Below are 22,559 nucleotides of genomic sequence, written 5' to 3'. Positions count from 1 at the left end.
CTCAGTCTTCTCTCAGAGATCAGGCCTCAATTTCAGTTTCCTGAGACTTGAGCAAGCAGTTTCTGGTAGGGCCATGAACAAAAGACTGCTCAAAGTTTAGCCAGATGTTTACTTTCTGGGGCCCCTCACCAACTTAGAGTTATGTGCAGTACATGCTTGACCAGCCAGTCCCCATGGTGGCTCAAGGACAAAGCCTGGGACTTGTGCTGGACTGCTCCCAAAGTAATAAATTGTAACCACCAACCAGTAAATTCAAAGGTTACATACCCTCACCCAATTAAAAGAGAACAGAGATGAAAATAAACCATGCTAATTGCATTCTGAACCTAAGGTCTGCGGTGGTTTGTCTTTGGGGTCCGAATCTGGGCATAACAGTAAGTTTTACAGCTCTGAAGGCAAATGCATCCTGGCCATCTAAAACAGGAGTCACTATAGCTCTGAAGAGAAACTTATCCTGGTCATCAGAAGACAGGCAATTCCTATAGCTCTGAGGAAAGGGGTATCCTAGACTTCAGAATCCAGACAGTACTTAGAGCTCTGTTCTAGTTGGGGATGTTTTTCCCACAGGAATGTAGCAATTCTGCTCCTCTCCAGGAGAAGCATATTTCTATGCTCCACTCTGTGAAGAGAGTTTCCCCCAGAAAAGATTTTCCGCAGAAATGTAGCAGTTCTGCTACTGCTCTGGGGAAATTTGTTACTTCTCTGGCCTGCTTAACTACCATGAAAAAAGCAGTCACCCAAACTTCATTCAAGACATTTATTGGGAGGGAGGAATCCATGGGAGTGGCTGCCTCTGACAGGATGGAAAAAGGCAGCTTCAACCTGAACAGGCACAGGGCCTAAATAGGTTTCCTCAGGGGTGGAGTTTTCCCAGACTGAAGATGTTTAGGGTGGAAATTGGTCAGATTTCAATCCCCAAGTTTGGACAAGCTCAAGGATTGGCTGGATTTCAAGTTCAGGGATTGGTTTGTTTTACTGCCTAGGGATTGGTCAGTTTATGTGCTGAATTGGTCAGGGGAAGAATGTATTCCTCTGAGTGTGTTGGTCATATTATATATAACATATAAGGTATGTTAGTCCCAGCATTGACATGATCATGTTTTGAGAACCATGAGCTCTGCTCTCTGGTGAGTCCCTAGCAGGAGGGTACTGAAAGAAACTCCTGGCTCTTAAGCAAGAGTTTTGAAAATTTAAAGAACTATAGGATATGATGGGAGGGAGAGACATATGTCAGGAACAAACGATCTTCTTCCTTCCATAGCATGTTCTGAAGTAGGTGAAGGCAAAGGTAAGTCCAGATGCTCCCACAATCAGAACCTACTCTGACCCAAGTGTCTCCTTCCCTGATCTGAGGGGATCAAATCTCTCCAATGTTGGAGAGGTGGTTGCTCCTTCTGTCTTAGAATCTCTGCATGTGTGTCCTTCATTTCTTCAACCCGTTCATTTAGACAGCACTTGGCTTCCTAGGACAACTAGTTATCTTCCTGGTCGTGAAGATGCTTTTGTGAAGACACAGGCTGATGCTTTCCCAGGGCTAATAAAGCAGCAAAGACACCCGGATCACATCACTACAGTTCATGTGGAGAAAAGCCCTTTCTTCCAGAACTCTTTTTAGTGCAAGAATTGTTCCTTCATTCGAATACCTATGTAGTGATTATTACCACCGAGAACATGTCATATCTACTTAGTCCCAGGCCAGAGAGTGACTGGTGTCACCAACTGGTTCCTTCCCTGGACTGAAGAAGAAATATGTGCAAAGGTGCAAATGGTGGACAAAACAGTGGCTGTGTCCTCCACATGAGGGAGCTATGTAGAAGGGGAAGTTCAGTGTCTCTAACAGTGGGAGTCAAGTGAGTCAAGGGCTGAGGCTGCATTGAAGACGGGTGGGGTCCAGGCCTCACCAGAGGATAGGACACATTTCAGAGTTCTTACCCATCAAGGAGGACTATCTGTTGTTTTGTAATGTGAAAAGCTCACAGGGTGCTGTGCAATGGGTATGATCTGTTTTTTCACCTTTAATAGTCAAATGATTAGGCAAAGGAATATTTGACCCTGTTGCTGCTCCAGGGAGTCGATTGTTATGGAAAGCTGATGGTAGAGGGAACCAATTTGCACTAAATTGTGTTAAATTTCCAGTAGTAACCTGAACCCAGACAACGTATACATCAGTGTAGTTAGGTTCATGTGTTTCCAGTTTGCTCCTAACAAGGACCTGAGCTCATTTTTCTATATCCATTCAATAGAAAACATTTCTTTGTCAATATCAGTGTTCACAGGCTGCAGTGTTATTTCTTAGTTTCTTATTGTCCAATGAAAGCAAGTGTGAGAGGTACAGGCATTTTAGTGATAGAAGGGTCATATTGCTCTCTTTCTCTCATTCTCTGTCTCTCTCTCTCCCCTCCCCCCTACCCGTGTGTGTGTGTGTGTGTGTGTGTGTGTGTGTGTGTGTGTGTGTGTATGTGCATAAGATGCATCTTGTGTCCTTAACTGAATTTGCCTTGTTGGAAAATGTTTGCTGGGGGAGAGATTGGCTCTGCTGGTTGTGAACATCAGCAAGTCCTTCTGAGATATTGCAGGAAGGTGATCCTTTAGGAAAGATTCAGCATTGATGAGGGTAGGAACCAGAGTAAAATGATTAAAGATGGGCTGAGTTGTTTAAAGGATTAGATGAAGTGGGGACAGGAGCCTGGAGTGGTGCTGAAGGTGGATGGATCAAGAAGATATACAGTTATCTTGAGTCTTCACAGAACCGGAGCTGTGCTGATGTCCCTGGATCAGTGGCAGAAACAGTTAAGGTTGGGGCTGTTTGAGGTTAGTATCAGAATGAGAATGGAAGGATGGAGAAACTGAGGAAGGACCTTTACTGCAGAGGTTGATTGGAGTATCAAACTTGGCCATCACAGATAGTGACAGAGAAGATACAGAAAGAGTTATGCAAGCCTTAGAAGACTCATTGGGGAAGCTGACTTCCCTCTTTGCCAGGACTTGTGTTTTGTAACTGATAAGTTTCTTATTCCTTTAACTTCTTCATTTCTGTCACAGGAAGACCCTCCTACTACTTCCTTTTCTTCAAATCCTCCTCACTGGGTTTTTTCTCTCTATTTCTCTTCAATCTGGGCCACAGTTTCTGATACAACACTGCAAATCTTTTCTCAGTTCCCACAGCACTAATGCTCAGGGGAGCATAATCTCTGGCTGCTCTGTAATGTGCCCGAATATCATTTGCAGACTTTCAAACTGGAGCTGGTAATAATCTCCCTCTACTATTCTTTGGTGCATAATGAGGGCAATGACCTCTCTTTCAGGGTTAGTGTGAGAATCAGGTAGTCCTGTGACATGGAAGGGTTCATATACAGATTCTTATTTCTGAGGGTATGAATTAGAGTGGGAGAGTGGAATGATTAGTTTTTGTCATCTTGAAGTAGACTAAAGTCACTTGAGAAATCAAGAACCTCACTGACGATGTGTTTTGATCATGTCTGTGGTGGGACATTCTTGATTAATGATGCTAAGAGAAATCAGAACCTGATGCTACCCTCTCAGATGACAACACATGGAAGCAAAGTTTGAGACTCCTGACATGGTCAGTTCCATTCCCTGATCCCAGCATGTAGTTTGCTGACTTAGGTATAGGAGGAGGGTCTATAACCTCCCCAAGATCCTCATGCATTCTACCCCTAACCGGTATTGCAATACAGAATGAAGTGGACATTGCTCGAGGATTCTCTGCTGGCATTCACTCCATAACAAAGGTTAAGGGTGTCAAAAATGATTAGTCAATGATGGGGCTGATTCACCTGAGATGTTTATTTCCAGGGTCTCACTTGGGTACTGACCACAACTGTGGGGTATGATTGTAGTAACCATAACATCTGAATGTCCCTCTGTGGTCTGCTCTAAAATGATCTATAGGGAACAAGGCTTGGTACTGAATAATACTGTGTATAAACTGTGAGTTCATGGAGCTGAGGAACTTCTGATCTTCCTTGGTGAGAATGAACTTGTCATATCCCTCCTGTGAGACACACTTAAGAATCATGTTCCCTCCTGAGGTCACCACAGGCCTGGGCATGCCTGACAGTTTGGGTTTAGTGTAGTGGATTCCTAGGAGAGAAGGAGGCAGCCTGTTACATGGACTCACAAGCCACAATGTACTTCACAGATAGGCTTTGTCAAGGCAATACTTCTGAGACCAGATCATGGGGCTGAGACCCTGACTGTCCCCTCACCTGTCACCACTATGTCCGGGATGTAACTGCACTCTGACCATCCAGCTGAGCTGTAACAGTAACAGCGATATTGTCCCACATGTTGCTGTGTCACAGAATGGATGGAGAACTTGACCTTGTTCTCTGGCTTCCTGGGAACTGTGTGCCCCAGGGTTTTTAGCTTCCCTTTTTATGCAAAACTTATATTTCTGCATCCAGACTCCCCTGACACCAGATGGTCATGGGGCTTTCTGAGGTGACCACAAAGCCAGGCTCAGCTTTGATGGTGGGTTTGTGGAGGGTCCCTGCAAGGAAGTAGTTGAAAAGAAGTTTGGTCTGTCGGAATGTGGCACAGAGAAAGTCACAGTTGCAGATGGCATTTTTTCTTTTTAATTTATTCTTCTCTCATACAATACATCCTGACAGCAGCCTTCCCACTACTCTTCTCTCCTATATCCACTGCTCCTCTTTTTCCCTTCAGAAAGAACAGGTTTCCTGTGATATTAGCTGAATAAGGCATACCAGAATGCAATAAGACTAGCCACACACCCTCATATTGAGGCTTGTTAAGGCAATCCGGTAAGAGGAAAAAGATGTCACATTCAGCAAAAGAGTTAGATCTATCCCCACTCCTGTTGTTATAGTCTAACAGAGACCCCATGCTAGCCAGGAGGTGGTGGTGCATGCCTTTAATTCCAGCACTCGGGAAAGAGATGCAGGCAGATCTCTGTGAGTTCAAGGCCAGCCTGGTCTATAGAGTGACTTCCAGGGCCTCCAGGGCTACACAGTGAAACTCAAAAACAAAACAAAGGAAAACATCCAAGGTAAACAACCATAGCATGTGTGCAGAGGGCCTAGGACAGACCCCTGTAGGCTCTGTGGTTGCTGTTTCAGTCTCTGTGAGTCCTCATGATCCCTGCATATTTGCTTGTGTGGTCCATGTTCTCTTGATGTCCTGAGTGCTCTGGCTCCTGCACCCCTTGCCCCTCTCTTCTGTCGGTTCCCCTAGCTGTTGTGGATGGTACATGAGCTGATCCAGAGTAACAGAAGGCCCCATTAGGATTCATCTCTGTCCTGGACCTCCTGAGCTTTGCAGTCAATCTCTGTCTTGGATTCTGTATCTTGTGTCCCTCTCTCTCCCATGCTCTGTGTCATGGGCTCAGGAGCCCTGGCCCCTCACATACACCACACACCAAGACCTCCCTGGTGTATGTATCTTTTTTTTTTTTTTGTTTTTCGAGACAGGGTTTCTCTGTGTAGCTTTGCGCCTTTTCCTGGAACTCACTTGGTAGCCCAGGCTGGCCTCGAACTCACAGAGATCCGCCTGGCTCTGCCTCCCGAGTGCGGTGTATGTATCTTTTCAACATCATTCTAGGGAAAGGCTGGGGTTCCTCACCTGAGACCAGGAGCTCCAGGGGATCACTAGGTTCTAACCACAACTGTGGGCTGTTCTTATTAAAGCTATAGCATCTGAATGTCCACCTTTGGCTGGAGGTCTCAGGGCCCACAGAATATAGGGCCTGAAACTCTCTAGTAGAGTAGTTTTACTATGAGTCCAGCACCCAGAACAGCCTCTGAGGCCCTCCTTAGTCAGAATGAACCTGTCATATTGCTGTAACAAGTCACACTGGAGGGTGCCATTCCCTTCTTCAATCACCACAGGGCTGGGCTGGGCTGACAGGCTGGATTTACTGTAGGCTCCTAGCAGAGAAGGAGGAATCAGTTAAATGTATCAGGCCTCATTATCCTCCAGGGCTGTGAGGTTGGGGGGCACCCAGAAGAGCAGACTCACTTTTTGACAGTCAATCCTGAGGCTTGGGATCCTCTGTGTCCTCTTACCTGTCACCACCAGCTCCAGGAAGTCACTGAACTCTGACCATTCATTGTGGGTCTGATATTGACCACAATATTGTCCTGCTTGGTTGATCAGCTAATTTTGAGATTGAGAATTCAGCCTTGTACTTAGGATTTTGTAGAAACTCTATGCACTTTAGTTTTTGGTTTTCTTTTTCATAGAGTCTGTATGCGTTGGTTCCTGTTGCCCCCTCACACAAGAAGATCACCATAGTCTGCTTGTAGACCACAGAGTCTGGCTGTACCATGAGGATGGGCTTAGGGAGGGCCTATGCAAGGTAAAGAGAACTTAGGATCCAGGACACCTACCCTCGGATTGCAGATCCAACTCCAAACCTCCAGCCATCCCCAGGGGCAGCTCACATGTGTTGTTCTTCATGCTCACTGCCCAGGCATGGCTGCAGGAATGATGAGAAGTGAAGTTCAGGACATCCACAGACACTCACTCACCTGCCAGCACTGGGTCCCAAGTCAAGTCCTGACTGGAATAGTCTGCGATGCTATATTCTCTGTATTCTGTATTGCCTTGAAGCCATTCTGGATATTGGGTCATCTGGGCCACGGTGCTATCAGAGACCTATCAGGGGGTCTTGGATTATCAAATGTCTTTCTGTAGTTTAAAATCCCAAAGACTATGTAATCCAGACTCTCTGTGTGACTTCCATCTTTATGTGGCTTCTTTTTTATATTACTTTTACTTTCTCTTTAAAGACTTTATTTTTAAAAACTATCTATTTCTTTACATAACTGTCTATCCTCCTATTCCTCTATCTTTCTAGCCTACGTACATTTTTACACACATTGTAAACGATTTCTGGTTTTATTTCATCTGAATCTGTTTTTGTTTTTGTTTTGTTTGTTTGTTTGTTTTGTTTTTCAGGACAGGGATTCTCTGTAGTTTTAGTGCCTGTAGTGGATTTCGCTCTGTAGACCAGGCTGGCTCTCCCTCCTAAGTGCTGGGATTAAAGGCATGTGCCACCACTGCTGGGCCTGAATCTGTTTTATTGTGAATCTATAATCCTTTTCTGACTAGGAGAGATTTTAAACTGCTGAAAGCTAGGACCAACAGGAAATCCTTGACTGCTGACTCCGCCCACCTCAGCTTCCAATCATGGCAGAAGTATGCCTACTACGGGAAGCAGTGTGTCTTTGTCTCTAAGAAGCAACGTGTTGCCCAGAAACCTCTCTATCTCTTTTTTTTGCTGTACTAGCAAAAGCTAAATCCATCAGACAGCATGCTGCATGGCTTGCAGAGGCCACTGTGTACAGTAGCAGGAATCTGCCTGCTGCACTCAAGACCGTACACCATGAACCCACCATACTGTAGCTCCAGTCTGCACGCCACAGCCTCTCTGTACCTTGGTGTCTCTATATCTCGACCTACATGAGACATGAAGTAGAAAGCTGTTTTTGGCTCCATTATTGTGTGTTTAGAAGCCCTTAAAACTCTTTTAGGCCTTATGGAAATTTGAGAGCTCCACAATGATATGCCAAATGTAGTTGGAAGTTTTGCTGTGTTTTGCCTGTCCCATAGTCAAGACAAATCTCTCACCCACAGTCCCACAGCATTTTATAAAATAATCACTCAGAAGCTTATATTAATTATAACTGCTCATCCCGAGAATTGTTGAGACCAAGGTTGGATAAAGCACAGGGACAAATAGCCAAATGAATGGAAACACATGAACTATGAACCAATGGCTGAGGGGTCCCCACTGGATCAGGCCCTCTGAATGGGTGAGACAGTTGATTGGCTTGATCTGTTTGGGAGGCATCCAGGCAGTGGGACCAGATCTTGTGCTCATTGCATGAGTTGGCTATTTGAAACCTGGGGCCTATGCAGGATTGTTTGGCTCAGCCTGGGAGGAGGGGACTAGACCTACCTGGACTGAGTCTACCAGGTTGACCTCAGTCTGTGGGGAAGGCTTTGCCCTGGAGGAGATGGGAATGGGGGCGGGGTTGAGGGGAAGATGAGGGGGACGGGAGGGGGGGAGAACAAGGGAATCCGTGGCTGATATGTAGAACTGAATTGTATTGCAAAATAAATTAAAAAAAAATAACTGCTCATCCATTAGCTCAGGCTTATTACTGACTAGGTCTTACACTTAACTCACAATTCTTTTTTATGTTTAGCCTCATGGATGGTACCTTTTCTCAGCTCTGCCTTGTCATCTTGCTTTCTCTGTGTCTGGCTGCTGACTCCTGATTCTGTTCTTCCTCTTCCCAGCATTGTCCTTGTCTACTTATCCTGCCTATACTTCCTGCCTGGCTACTGGCCAATCAGCATTTTATTTATCAACCAATCAGAGCAACACACATTCACAGCATTCAGAACGACATTCCACAGCACACTAGTCGCCCCTCAAAATACCCTTCCACCAAGGTCTCACATGCCTCCCACTCTTAAATTAATAACCTCCTCCTCCTGTTTCTCTTCAGAAAATAGAGGGTCTCCCATGGATATCAGCCAGCCATTATATATAAAGTTGCTGTGAGACTAGGCACCTCCTCTTCTATTAATGATAGATGAAGCAACCAGTAGGAAGAATGGGTCCCAAAAGTAGGCAACAGAGTCAGGGACAGCCCCTGCTCTCACTGTTAGGAGTCCCATAGGACCAAGATACACAACTGTAATATATATGCAGGGGGTCTCAGTCAGTCTCATGCACGCTCCCTGGTTGTTAGCTCATTAATTTTTTAAGGGGTCCCATCTGGGCTGATGTGAAAGAACTTTCTTCCTAGGTTTTCTTTGTCAGGTTTTGTTAATAGTATTTTTCTGGTTTGATAAACTATGTTGGGCTATATTTCCTCTTTCTCTAGTTTTGTAATGTCTTTATTTCAAGCACACAAACATTTGGAAAAAGTCACCAGCTTCCAGAAACAGAATTTCCAAAGGGGAACTTTCCTAGTGACAGTGTGTTCAATGAGTGGGAAGTCACGAAGATTTTGTATTTATTGGGCAATCAAGGGATCTGTCCATTTTATGTCCAGCTCCTAATGTTCGCATAAAATTGTTCATAATGCTCTGCTGTTACTGGATTTTTAACGAATGTAGGGGGGGCTGGAAAGGTGGCTCTGTGATTAATAGCATGCACTGCTCTTGCTGAGGACCTGAGTTCAGTTCCCAGCATCCACAGCATGTATCTCACAAACATCTATAACTCCAGCTCCAATGTCCACTCTGGCCTCCATAGGCCCCGGTATACACATGGCATAAAAACATACAAACACATATACATACACATAAATAAAACACAATAAACCTTTAAGAAAATAAAATGAATATATGGTTGTACATACCAGGAACCAAGGCAGAAGGAGAGCAAGGCCAGCCTTGTTGGGTTTACAGGCCTATACCACCATACCCAGCTTTCATTTATGATTGTTAGTTTATATTTTAAATTGTTTTATTTATTTCTTGGGTGTGGGTAAGACACCAAGGTCATAGGTGGAGGTCAGAGAACAAGTTGTGGGAGTCAGTTTTCTCCTTCTCCAATTCCTGCTGATTGAGCTTAGGATATGAGGCTTGGTGGCAAGTAACTATACTGGCCAAGCCATCTCACTGGCCCTATTTTATTTACTTATTTTTTGAGACATGGTTCCTCTATGTAGCTCTGGATACTTAGAACTCACTATTAGACCAGTTGACCTCAGACTCAGAGAGACGTGCCTGTCTCTACCTCGTAAGTGCTGAGATTGAAGGCTTGCTCCACCATGCCTGGCTTATTTATTTTAAATGTGTCACATGTGTTACAGGCTGACCTCTTACTCCTGTGCTATGAAGGTGAAGATGACCTTGACTTCTTGATTCTTCTGTCCACACTTTCAAAGTGCTAGGATTTCAGGAGTGTACCTCCACCCTGGTCTTTGGTGGTTAATGTGTGAAACATGTCTCAATCTGTAGCTCAGGCTGGCATGAAATTCAGTAGGTATGCCAAGATAACAACAAAACAAAGGCAATTCTCCTGCCTCAGCCTCCCAGGGGTTGGGATTATGTATCTGTGCAACCAAGCCTGTAAATTTTCTCATTTCACGGCTTTGATGAGTGATGTCATTAAATTAGTACTCAGTGTGAAACCATTCCCTTCTATTTAGTTTCTCTTTTCACGTGTTTATTGAGGAACCTGCTTTATTTCCAAAATGTATGATGTTAGTTAAAATGCAGTTGGGTTCCCAAAAGTTCACAGAACCCCATGGAGGTCTCTGTTAGGTCTCCTGGCATGCAGAGGGTCATTGCTCCTTGTTACTGGGAACAGAGCCCGGTTGAGTGACTGCCAGAGCAGCATATACAGTGGACTCCTCTGGGGCTTCCCCTGCCTGGGAGGGAGGAGGTGCAGCTGTCCCCTGTCTGAGTGACCTGATGCACAGCTGGGCATAGGTCACATCCTGGGGCTCCTCGGATTCAGCAGCCTGGAGTGGGAGAGAGTGGGGGGAGGGTTTATGCTTGTCTTGGGGGATGCTGAAGTCCTGTGGAGGACAGGACCCACCTGAGTGTCCACCTCTCTGTCATCTTCTGGCTGTCCAACTTTGCTGTCCTGGACTTCTCCTGACATGACAGAAGGAAGGACAGCTCCTGCCCTCCTGAACCTGGAGCCTTTCACCTGGGCATATGTCTCTCCCTGGGGGTCTTCCTCAGCTGGTCTCTGTAGCAGGGAAGTAGTGAGGGAAAGACAGTGTCTCCCTGTTCCCCTGGGGAGCTCTGGTCAGTTTTCCACAGCATGACCAGAGTGACCCATTTAGATGACAGCATCCCTGATGGGATCTTCCGGGGCTTCCTTCCTACAGTTCCGGCCTCTTATCCTGACATTCTAACTGTCTTGGTTGTACCCACACAGTCCATCTTCTTGAAAACACGTTTCTGGAGGCTGGAGAGATGGCTCTGTGGTTAAGAGTACTGACTACTACTGCAGAGGATCCAGGTTTGGTTCCCAGCACCCACAAGGCAACCTACATTCATATGTAACTCTCATTCCAGGGTATCTGACACTCTCCTCTGGCCCCTGGGAGCACCATGCAGGCATGTGGTGCAGAGACATACATGCTTGTAAAACATCCACACACACAGTACAAAACCCCACGTTTCTGCCCAAGTCCCTTTGTTCTTGCCTACAGCTGCTAGTTCAATAAATGTTTCTGTGGGCTTTCCTATCCAGGTTGCCCCTCAGAAGACAATCAGACAGATGCCAAGGAACCAGAAAGGGGACAGGATCGATGAGACACATGATCCCGGGAAAACCAGGAGAGAGTGAGGCAGGGTGTACTTGCGGAAGGGAAGAAAGGGTCAGCTGTGGTTGCTTCTGAGGGCCAAGAGAGGGAGAACAAAAAAAGGCATCCCCTCAACTAAACTGGGCCCTAAGTCCTTAGCACTGTCGATAGGGACAGAAACCTCACCCAACTGTCCATCTTGGCACCATCCTCAGGCTCTGTGTCCTTTACTGAAGCATCTGTCAGAAGAACAAACAAAATGTCTCCTGATCAGAGTCTAGGGATGACTCTGACCCCTGGTTTCCTACATTGCCCCAGATGTGGACAGAGAATCAGGGAGTGTTGTGATAGCCCTGTGTCTATAGTGTGAAGTTCAGACCCAAATAGCAAAGACCCCAGAGCCTCTCCACCACCCCTGAAATGCTGGGTCCTCAGACATCTCCCTCCCCAGCACCCTCTTTATCTCACAAAGGATTTCTTCCTGGGTGGCAGTAGCTGGATTGGATCTGGAGAGACAAGAAGAGGTCAGTTGGCAGTGAGGTGTGTCAGGAAGGTGGGGGTCTATGTCTCTGGCCATGAGTTACCTCTTCTGGGAGCCACTGTCTCTGAATACTGGCTCTGCAGCTCCTGCAGGAATTTGTAATTCTGTATCTTTCTGGGCTGCAAGAGAGAGAAGAGTCTCAGCCTCCCCCTCCCCCAGGCATGTACAGGGAAGGACAGAAGGAAGGAAGGAAGGAAGGAAGGAAGGAAGGAAGGAAGGAAGGAAGGAAGGAAGGAAGGAAGGAAGGAAGGGACCTTTACACCATGGGTGAGTGAGCGAATGTCCCAGGACATGGTGAAGCTCACAGAACACCTGACATTGTACAGGTTCTGAGAGCATGATCTTTCTGATCTGAGATCTGCAAGTGTTTCTAAACTACCCAGCCCATTTGAGGCTTCCCTGGAGGGCGGGGCTGGTGTCCTGATCCCCTGCTTGGTTGTTTACAGGGGAACCTACCACCACCTGAGACCCAGGTCACCCACACCTTACTCACCATCCTTCCTGAATTTTCCCTGATGCCTTCGTCGGAGAAGGAGGAAGATGAGAATGAAGAGGAGCAGGAGGAAGGCCACAGAGACTCCGACCAGAGCCTTCAGGTACCCTTCCAGTCCTGAGGCACAAGTGACGTCATGAGTGGGGAATGTTGCTGCTTAACTGAGTACCTACTGTGTGACAGATGCATGCTGGGTCTTTGCACTCATCATCTCCCATCCTCACAATCAATCAACAAGGAATTGTCTCTTTTTCTGTTCCCACAGTTCACCTGCCTCAGATCACCTGACTGGAAGTGGCAGAGCTGGGAGTCGAACCCAGGGACTCTTACTTCCATCTCTTTTCTCTCCACCTGAGCTGAGCCTCATGATTTGGAGGGAAGGAGCCTGAATGCCCTGCCCTGACCCCCTGCCCCACCCTTGCACATGCCACCACCACTGTGGGACAGACCCACTGCAGAATCAGGTTCTGGGGGACTCCTCTGTCAGGAGAGGTCACAGCCAAGGCCAGCCCTGAAAGAAATTTAGACACGTGGACCAGGCTTCTCCCCTTTTTACTCAGAGAAACAGCAGCCAATCCAGAAAGGGAAAGGCTGGTTCAAGTCAGCGTCTCCAGGAGCAGCTGTGTGGAGCCCATAACTAGCTATTGCCTATCTGGGCCCCACCTTCCAACAGAGTCCTTATTAGCCTCTGGGGCCTGACTCCACGCAGGTGAGAGGTTTGTTCTCAGGGCCTGAGAGGCAGGATGGGGAGGCAAATGTCCTGGATCCCTGCCCTCCACCTCACCTACTTGTCCCATCCTCCAGATTGAGCAAGAACAACTCTCACTCTCTCTCTGGCTGCCAACTTCTTTATCACAACCTCTAAGTCCTGGGTCACTGGGGTCTTTGTTGGGATCTCTGTTTGCCTTCTTTACTCACAAACTAAAGTGACAGAGAAGAAGGACTTTAGTGGGCTAAGAGCTGTGAGGCAGCCTGGGGATGGAGCTTACTTTCTGCACTGAGGTGCCTGATACTCACCAGCTGTTGGCATGGACTTTGAGGGTGGTGGGCTGGAGGTTCCAGTGGGTCCTAGGGCACAGAACAAGAAGGGGTGAGGGTCTCTGCTCACTATCCGGTAACCTCTCCAAGATCCTCTTGCTGTCTACCTGAAACCTAGATTGTAATAGGGGATGGAGTGGACATTATGAGAATGACTGCTGCTGACATCCACTTCTCTGGCAGGGAAAGTGACTCTGACTAACCTTCCTACTGTCCCCTTAATCCCACCCAAGTCAAGGGCTCTCCTAGGGTTTGGACTGTAAGTCACCCTGAGAGTTCAGGGTTACCTCACCTGAGACCGTGAGCGCCACAGGGACACTGCCATATGACAACAGGTAGGGAGATGAGTCTTGAGATCCATAGCACCTGTAGGTGCCTGAGAGGGCAGAGGTCACAGCACTCATGGAGAATTCTGCCTGCAAGTCCCAAGCTTCAGACTTTGATTTTAGTCGCTGGGGTTGGTGGGCTGCTCCCTCCTTGGACAGAATGAAAGTGTCCACCGGGTATGTTGACTGACAGAGCAGGGTCACGTTGTCTCCCGAGTGTACTGTGGAGTTAGGCTTCACTGAGAGGGAAGGACTGAAGGGAAGGTGTCCTAAAGAGAAGAGGGAAGATGAGAGGCTGCCTTCAATGTTCTGAGCTCACACCTCACTTGGGTCTGCCCTGAGCACCTGGTACTCTGTCTCTTTTCTCTGCCTGAGCCCCTCTCCTGTTCTCCTGCCTCTGCATCTGTTTCTGAATAAGATCTCTGTCCCTCTTCCTAGCCATCCCCTCCTTAACTCCCCCATGAGAGCCCAAGCTGTGGTTAGGTACCTGAGGGAATCTATTTAGTTCCTCACCTGTGATCAGGATGTCCAGGGGGTCACTGGAGGCTGACCACTCAGAGGAGTGGTTGTTTATACCATAGCATCTGTATTGGCCTCCAGTAGTTCTGCTCACAGGGCCCAGTGTGAAGTTGGCCAAGGAGAGGCCACTCTGGGTCCATTGGCCATCATGCTGGGTGAAGTAAGCTCTCCCTAACTTGTATAAAGCAAATCTGTCATAGTTGAAGTCCGAGCAACACTGCAGGGTGAGAGTCTTCCCAGGGTCCAGGATATGGCCTTGGTGAGTCAGCAAGGATGGCTTCTTGGACAGGCCTAGAAGGAAGGTGGCCAGTGATTGAGGATCTGGTTTTTTACTAAACACTTATCCCCTCCCATCCTGCCCTGCACATGTCACTACTTCTCCCCAGGAGTAGAGCTGTGGCTCAGCCACCAGATCTTCCTCTCCCACTCTCCACCCACAACTAACAGTGAGACAGGTCCAAGGCAAAGGGCTTAGTGTGTCAAAAATTGATGGATCAGTGATGGCACTGACTCACCTGAGATGTGTATTTCCAGGGGTTCACTGGGTACTGACCACAACTGTGGGGTATCCTTATAGTAACCGTAACATCTGAATGTCCCTCTGTGGTCTGGTGTTACATGATCTATAGAGAACAAGGCTTGGTACTGCCTAATACTGTGTATAAACTGTGAGTTCAGAGAGCTGAGGAACTTCTGGTCATCCTTGGTGAGAATGAACTTGACATATCCTTGATATGAGACACACTGGAGAGTCATGTTTCCTCCTGAGGTCACCACAGCACTGGGCAGGGCTGTTAGGCTGGGTTTATTGTAGTGGATTCCTAGGAGAGAAGGAGGCAGACTGTTACGTGTACTCACACAACCATAGTGTTCTCCAGGTCTAGGCTGTGGGAAGGGAATACACCTGAGAGCAGAGTCTGGGACAGACACCCTGACTGTCCCCTCACCTGTCACCACCAGTTCCAGGGTGTCACTGCGCTCTGACCAGCCAGCTGAGCTGTAATAGTAACAGCGATATTGTCCCCCATGTTGCTGTGTCACAGAAGGGATGGAGAACTTGTTCTCAGGCTTCTCTAGGATCTGTGTGTCCCAGGGTTTTTGGCTTCCCTCTTTATGCAGAACACATATTTCTGCATCCAGGGCCCCCTGACACCAGAATGTCACAGAACTCCTGGAAGAGACCACAGAGCCTGGCTCAGCCTTGATGGTGGGTTTGTGGAGGGTCCCTGCAAGGAAGTAGGAGAGAAGGAGTTGGGTGTGTTTGGCAGTGGCACAGAGAAAATCTCACTGTGGATAGCACTGTTATTATCTTTTCAATTTATTCTTCTGTCATATAATGCATCGTGATAACAGCCTCCTTGCCACCCCTGTCCCCAAGATCCACTGCTCCTTTGTATCCTTTCAGATTAGAGAAGGCTTCCCAGTGATATTAACCGAAGAAGGCATAACAACATGCAACAAGACTAGGTACACACCCATATTAAGGCTGGACAAGGAATCCAGTAGAGGGGAAAAGATCCCACATGCAGGCAAAAGTGTCATGACATCCCCATTCCTATTGTTACGAGTCTAACAAAAACCCCAAGCTAGCCAGGCCATGCTGGTGCACGCCTTTGATCCCAGCACTCAGGAGACAGATGCAGGGAGATCTCTGTGAATTCAAGGGCAACCTGGTCTACAGAGTGAGTTCCAGGATATACAGGGCTACACAGTGAAACTCTAAAAAAGAAACAAAGCAAAAAAGAACCCAAGGTAAACCACCACAGCATGTGTGCAGAGGGCCTAGGGCAGACCCATGCAGGCTCCATGGCTGCTGCCTCAGTCTCTGTGAGCCCTCATGATGCCTGCTTAGTAGATTCTGTGGGCTGTGTTCTCCTGGTGCCGCAACCATTCTGGCTCCTACAACCCCTCCCCCTCTCTTCTATGGGGTTCCCTGAGCTGTTGTGGATGGTACATGAGCTGATCCAGAGTAACAGAAGGCCCCATAAGGATTCATCTCTGTCCTGGACCTCCTGGGCTTTGCTGTCACCGTCTGTCTTGGATTCTATATCTTGTGTCCTCTGTCTCCTCTGCTCTGTGTCAATGGACACTGGAGCTGTGTCTTCTCACACATTCCACACACCAAGGACTCCCTGACGCCTGTATCACTTCAACATCATTCTAGGGAAAGGCTGGAGTTCCTCACCTGAGAACAGGAGCTCCAGGGGGTCACTAGGTTCTGACCACACCTGTGGGCTGTTCTTGTTAAAGCTGTAGCATCTGAATGTCCACCTTTGGTTGGAGGTCACAGGGCCCACAGAGAACAGGGCCAGGAACTGTCCAGTAGAGTAGTTATACTGTGATTCCTGTGTCCAGGAGAGCTTCTGTGGTCCTTCCTTCATCAGAACAAAACTGTGATATGACTGCCATGAGACACACTGGAGGGTGACAGTCCCTCCTTCAGTCACCACAGGGCTGGGCTGGGCTGACAGGCTGGGTTTACTGTAGGCTCCTGGGAGAGAAACAGGAATCAGTTCAATGTATCAGGCCTCCTTACCCTCCAGGGTTGTGAGGTGGGGAGGGCACCCATAAGAGCAGACTCGCTTCTTGACAGTGAAGCCTGAGACTGGGGACCATTTTCTCACCTGTCACCACCAGCTCCAGGGCGTCACTGTACTCTGACCATCCATCATGAGTCTGATATTGACAGTGATATTGTCCTGCTTGGTGATGGGCTATTTTTGAGATTGAGAATTCAGCCTTGTTCTTAGGATTCTGTGGATTCTCTGTGTGCCATTGTTGTCCTTTATAGAATCTGTATGCTTTGGCTTCTGTGGTCCCCTCACACAAGAAGATCACCATAGTCTGCTTGTAGACCACAGAGTCTGGCTGTACTGTGAGGACAGGCTTAGGGAGGGCCCCTACAAGGAAAAAAAACAGCTAGGACCTGGGCAGCCATCCTCAGATTGCAGCTCCCAACCCCAACCCTCCCGCCATCCCCAGGGTCAGCACACATGTGTTGTTCTCCATCCTCACTGCCCAGGCATGGCTGCACGAATGATGAGAAATGAAGGTCAGGACAGCTGCAGACACTCACTCACCTGCCAGCACTGGGGTTCCCAGTCCCAGAGTCAGTCCTGGAAGAGAGTTTCCTGTGAGAGGTTTGTGCCTGAAGCTTGAGCAGGTCCTCGCCTCTGCAGAACCTCCTAAGACCCTGGGGTTTTTTAATTGGCCAGTGCTGGGCTGTGGGGCCATTCCTAGACCACAGTATCCCCTCCCCATCTCCATATCTCACCCAGACAGAGCAGGGCTGTGAAGGTGAAGGTCATGGCATCTCCTCCTGGAGGCTGCAACTGTGCTCATGGGCAGAGCTACAGAGACTGTCTGGAGGGACAGGAGACACAGGGTGTGGCCTCTGGAGGTTGGCCACTCCCTATGACATGGTTATACTTCAGAAGCCCCACAGGAAGGGGAACTTCCTTCCTCAGGCCCAGGCTCTGACTTCCCCAAGGCTGTGGCTAGTTCAGGTAATAGACTGCAGTCAGTTTTTTTCACTGATGACATTTCCATATTCCCATCAGTGTCTGTCTCATCTGTCCTCATCTTTGTCAGTTCCACCTGGATGGAACTGTATAAATATTACACATAAAAACACATGTGTGACTATTACACACATGAAATACAAATTTAGATGTGGGCTTTCTTTATTTCATGTTTTTTTAATGTTAAATACTTTTTAATATTTGAAATATTTGAAGGTTTGTGTGAAGGGTCTTGCTGTGTACATTTGCATGGAATAAAATTCATAATCATCTTCCTCATAGTCTCAAGTGCTGGGTAACAAATGCGCACCGCTATTTCTGGTTGTTCTTTTTTGATGTGTGTACTTTCCATTACAACTTTAAATTACTCCTATTTATTTATTTATTTATTTATTTATACTTATTCCTTTAAATTACACTTATGTAATAATAATATATTACACTTTTTCCTTCATGTGTGAATACTCGCATATGTCACAGCACATGCATGGAGATCAGAGGACACCTACAGAAGACAGTGTTCTCCTTGCATAATGTAGATCAGAGTCAGGGCTGAAATTGGCAGCAGCACTCATACACTGACCTGTGTCACTAATCCAATCTTAGCATCCTGACTTTCCTTAGTCCTTCTGCTTCAGGCAAAAAAGAAATGCATTGATTACCATGGGTCCTAGGCCAAACAAGGTCCCAGCATTATTTTACTTTCTTGGGCACAGGCTGTGTGTGTGGCCACCCTTCTATTTGAGGTATTTGACTATACAGGGGTGCAGGTGTGTGCTGAATTCCTGGCGACTCCCCCAACTTTTGACTGCACAGGCACAGTTCAGTTCCCAAGCAAGGGGTCTTACATCCTATGTAATCCAGCGTGCAGCGTGATCACATGTGTGGTGTAGCTCCATAAGACCATATGGGCATGTGCAGGGGAATCCATAAGAAGCAGGACACAGACTCCCCTCCCTCCCCCTGCACATGTCTTCCACAGGCCTGGTCATGCTCTCTTCTGTCCCTCTCTTCTCCCAATAAAACTTTGATAGTGGGTTTTGTTGTGCCTCGTGGCCTTTCTCACTCGGTAACAGTGCCACTTAATGAATAACATTGCGCTGCCACATTAAAACCAACTGTGTGGGCAGCAATACATGGCTTTGTCACAGTTGTGTCTCTGGAGAAATTGGTAAAGGGATGGCTCTATGATGCTACCACACAGGCGCAGCACCAGGTGAAGAGTGGGACTCTTTCTGGACCTTTCTGTTGGCCAGGGTGCAGCTGTGTTCTGTCTGTTGGCAGCAAACACCAGCTGCTGCTGGCCAGGTAGGATCCCTTCCTTGTCTTAGACCTCAGCCTTGACATTCTCTATGAAGTCACTGGGCTAAGCCTTGAGGGCTTTGCCAAATATCAGCATATTTGTGTCTATTTGGCAACCTAGTTGAAGAGAAACAGGGCTCAGTAAAAATATCCCTTTCCTTTTGGTGCCAGGGATTGCTGTCAACGCCTCCAGTGTTCTAAGAACACACTCGACCCCTGAGCTACACTTCCTTTGTCCTGTAATGGTCAATTTCTGATCTTACTTTAAATTTTTTCACTTGTTATCATTTTCTTATGGTTATGCATTGAATTATTTTTGTTGTTGTTGATTTGAGACAGGCTCTCTCAGTGGATCCCTGGCTGTCCTTAGAGCTGGTTCTGTAGGCCAGGCTGGGCTGGAACTCACAGAAATCCCCCTGCCTCTGCTTCCAAGTGTTTGGACTAAAGATGTGGGTCACCAAACCAGGTCTTATTAACTTAATTGTTTGGAAATGTCATATCAGTATGTATTATGTTTCGGTAGAATCCACCCTCCCTTTCTGGATCCCTTTTCACTGACCCGATTTTATTTTTGATTCTTTCTGTGACCCGCTAGTTGTAGAAAATCTGCTGTCCTTCCTTACACACCTAACTTTCTGTTCTCTTCCTCCCATGCAGCTCAATTTGTGCTTCCCACAATCTTGATCATATATCCAGGGGCCACACCATTAAAGAAAATGACTCTCTCTCTCTCTCAGAAGGTATCAGATGCCAATAGCTCTTCATCTCTGGGTGAGACTTTGTGCCCATATCCCATCCCTGTACTTGATTTGTTCTGCATTGTGTTTACATGGGGCTTGTAGATGTCATCTCAACCACTGTAGCTCAGATTTTCAACTGTTCTGCAGTGTCTAGAAAGAGTTTATTGTCATCATCCATTGTGTCTTGGTGGTAAAATTTTTCAACCTCCTCTTCAGTGTTGACCCCATGCTAGGAATGTGTCACATGGGGAAAATTCTCTAACTTAGTGTCACTTCAAAGCATGGGTTCAGGTCATACACAAGTCCTGTATGTCACTGGAGAATGACATAGAGGTCACTGAATATTTCCTCCTCTTGTTGCCGAGCCCAAAAGATTTCCTTAATTTCCTCTTTGTATCTGTGTCATTATGAATAATTACTATCTTGTGAATCTGTCTGTATATGTCCTTTACTACATCAGAAAATGCTCAGTTGATAGAGTACTTGTATGACATTCTTAGATGTCTTGGTTTAATCCCCAGTACTCCATGAATCTGATGTTATGGCTCAAGTATTTGACTTCATCATTCAGGAGGCAGAGCTAAGAGTATTGGGAGTTTAAGGAAACTCTTACTATGCAATGAGTTTGGGGTCAGCCTGGGCTATATCAGGCCCCGTCTCATTAAAGGAAAGAAAAAGACCCCTAGAATATGTGGTGAATAGGATCAAGTACATTTTATGCATGTGATTATCTTCAAAGAAATAATGAAAATACATTTACTATAAAGCTCCCACACTGGGCATATGTCCCACGTATTTCATTACATCCATTTCTAAGGGGATATCCCTATCCCAGCCCTTTTGTCTTTTGCACACCTGCAAGTTGTCATGTCCAGCATGTCACATGGCTATCTTATTGATTTCTTTTTAAAATTTATTTAATTATTCATTTATTTTCAGAATTAATTTGACCTTGGGCATATATGGGTTCATATATAAATATTGCCTATATTTTCCGTTATGACCGTCTTTCATTTTCATTCTCAAATTTATTAAGAATTTTTTTTATTCATTTCACATACCAACCACAGATCCCCCTCTCATTCTTTTTCCACTTCCCCCAGCTTTCCTCACAACCCAATCCCTATCCTCTCCTCCAAAAGTTAAGGCTTCCAATGGGGAGTCACCAAAGCCTGGTACATTCAGTTGAGGCTGGTCCAAACCCCTCCCCCTGCATCAAGGCTGTGCAAGGTGTCCCACCATAGGTAATGGGCCCCGGAATGTCAGCTCATTTACCAGGGATAGATTGTGATCCTACTGCCAGGGTCCCTGAAAAAGACCTAGCTACACAACTGTCTGGCTCATGCAGAGGCCCTAGTCCAATTCCATGCAGGCTCCACTGATGCTTGTCTAAAGTTTATGAGTTCCTACTAGCTTGGTTCGGTTGTCTCTGTAGGTTTCATCATCATGACGTTGATTTCATGGACAGCTATTTTTCCTGTCCTGAGAGAAAGTGATTGGGCATTCGATTTGAACCAGTCAGATTTGCACCAAGTGCTGTGAACTCATTCACACTTACCTCCCCACAGGCATTATTGTCATTGAGAATAGCTGCTGCCCTCTCCTGATCATGTAGCAAGAGTTCCTTTAGAGCATTGCAGCAGGCTTGTATTCAGGAGTCTTAGCATCTAGGCTTTGATCTGCCTTTTGTGATTCTTACCTTTTGTGTTGGATACTCACATGAAGCATGTAAATATTATCTGAGTTCTTCCTGAAAGGTTCACACCTATGCAAAATTTGGTTATAGGAGCACTCAGAAAACTGAGAGGACTTGTGACTTTGGCATTTGTCTCCTTTGGATACCTTCAGATAAGAGGTTTTTGTATAGGGATATTGATGTGCTAACATGTAAATTTTATTACAATCAAAAACATTTGTAAAGCAAAAGTCAGTCAGCTCACCAGAAACCAGCTCCCCTGCTTCTGCATAAGCCAAAGTTCTTCCTGGAGTGACCCTGTTTCCTTCATGGACCTGTGTGAAATGGAACACCAACACTTGACATGGTGCCATGAGCTCCATGTGATGAACTTGCCTCAGATGACTGATAGTCACACATGGCATCTCATCCGTCCTCTCTGACACAGATGGTCAGATGTAGAGTTTAATCACAGGCATCATGTTTGCTGGTGGATATCAACTGCCCAGGATGTAGGATCAAGATTCTTCTTCAACCTTGCCCCATGGCCTTTATCCACAGCACTCCACATGCAGCACAGTTACTGACCACATAGCCAGTTAAACTTTGCTGGGTGAGTCCTCTAAACCTGTGTGTCCATGAGAGTGTGCCCTGCTGAGGACAGTTTCTGTTGCTTTTCACAAACAGCTCATGGTGGAACGTAGGGGAGTCTCTGTCTTGAATCCAGCTCAGTACTGGGCAGAATCTATGTGACTGGATCTTGAGTATAGGCTGTGTTTGTGTGACTCCTGGTGCAGCCACACTGTATCTATGTTTTTGCCTTTTGAGGCAGTGAGTGATTGTCTATCCTTTTGTAAGTAGGTTCTGTAGTTGGAAGTTTTTTTGTGTCCTGGCCAGCTGGCAGTTGAAACAAATCTGCCACTTGCATCCCCCAAATAAATATATAGGGTCAGGCTTATATTAATTATAACTACTTGTCCATTAGTTCAGGCTTATTACTGACTAGCTCTTACACTTAAAGTAACCCATAATTCTTATCTATTTTTAGCCACAAGGCTTGGTATCTTTTCTTAATTCTGCCTTGTCATTTTGTTTCCTCTGTGTCTGGCTAGTAATCCTTGACTCAGTCCTTCCTCT

At 46.6% G+C, this 22,559-nt stretch overlaps 1 protein-coding gene and 1 pseudogene across 1 annotated transcript; both read right to left on the bottom strand.

The window, feature by feature from the left end:
* Window positions 1-3,820: 3,820 nt before the first annotated feature.
* LOC128124212 (leukocyte immunoglobulin-like receptor subfamily B member 3-like) lies at window positions 3,821-6,615 on the bottom strand (annotated as a pseudogene).
* A 3,617-nt stretch (window positions 6,616-10,232) lies between these two features.
* LOC128124957 (leukocyte immunoglobulin-like receptor subfamily B member 3) lies at window positions 10,233-17,492 on the bottom strand. Its single transcript, XM_052761871.1, has 15 exons — window positions 17,459-17,492; window positions 17,265-17,300; window positions 16,809-17,084; window positions 16,370-16,675; window positions 15,132-15,410; window positions 14,700-15,005; window positions 14,179-14,475; window positions 13,632-13,934; window positions 13,319-13,369; window positions 12,302-12,418; window positions 11,852-11,927; window positions 11,736-11,773; window positions 11,454-11,506; window positions 10,550-10,705; window positions 10,233-10,472 (listed from the first exon to the last, which is right to left on the bottom strand). The coding sequence occupies exons 1-15, from the start codon at window positions 17,490-17,492 to the stop codon at window positions 10,293-10,295; spliced, it is 2,508 nt and encodes an 835-aa protein (XP_052617831.1). The 3' UTR covers window positions 10,233-10,292.
* Between the last annotated feature and the right edge of the window lie 5,067 nt (window positions 17,493-22,559).

Source organism: Peromyscus californicus, unplaced genomic scaffold (assembly GCF_007827085.1).
Source record: "Peromyscus californicus insignis strain IS unplaced genomic scaffold, ASM782708v3 Scaffold_4__1_contigs__length_199733344, whole genome shotgun sequence".
Lineage (NCBI taxonomy): Eukaryota > Metazoa > Chordata > Mammalia > Rodentia > Cricetidae > Peromyscus > Peromyscus californicus.
This window is presented reverse-complemented; position numbering and strand designations above follow the sequence as displayed.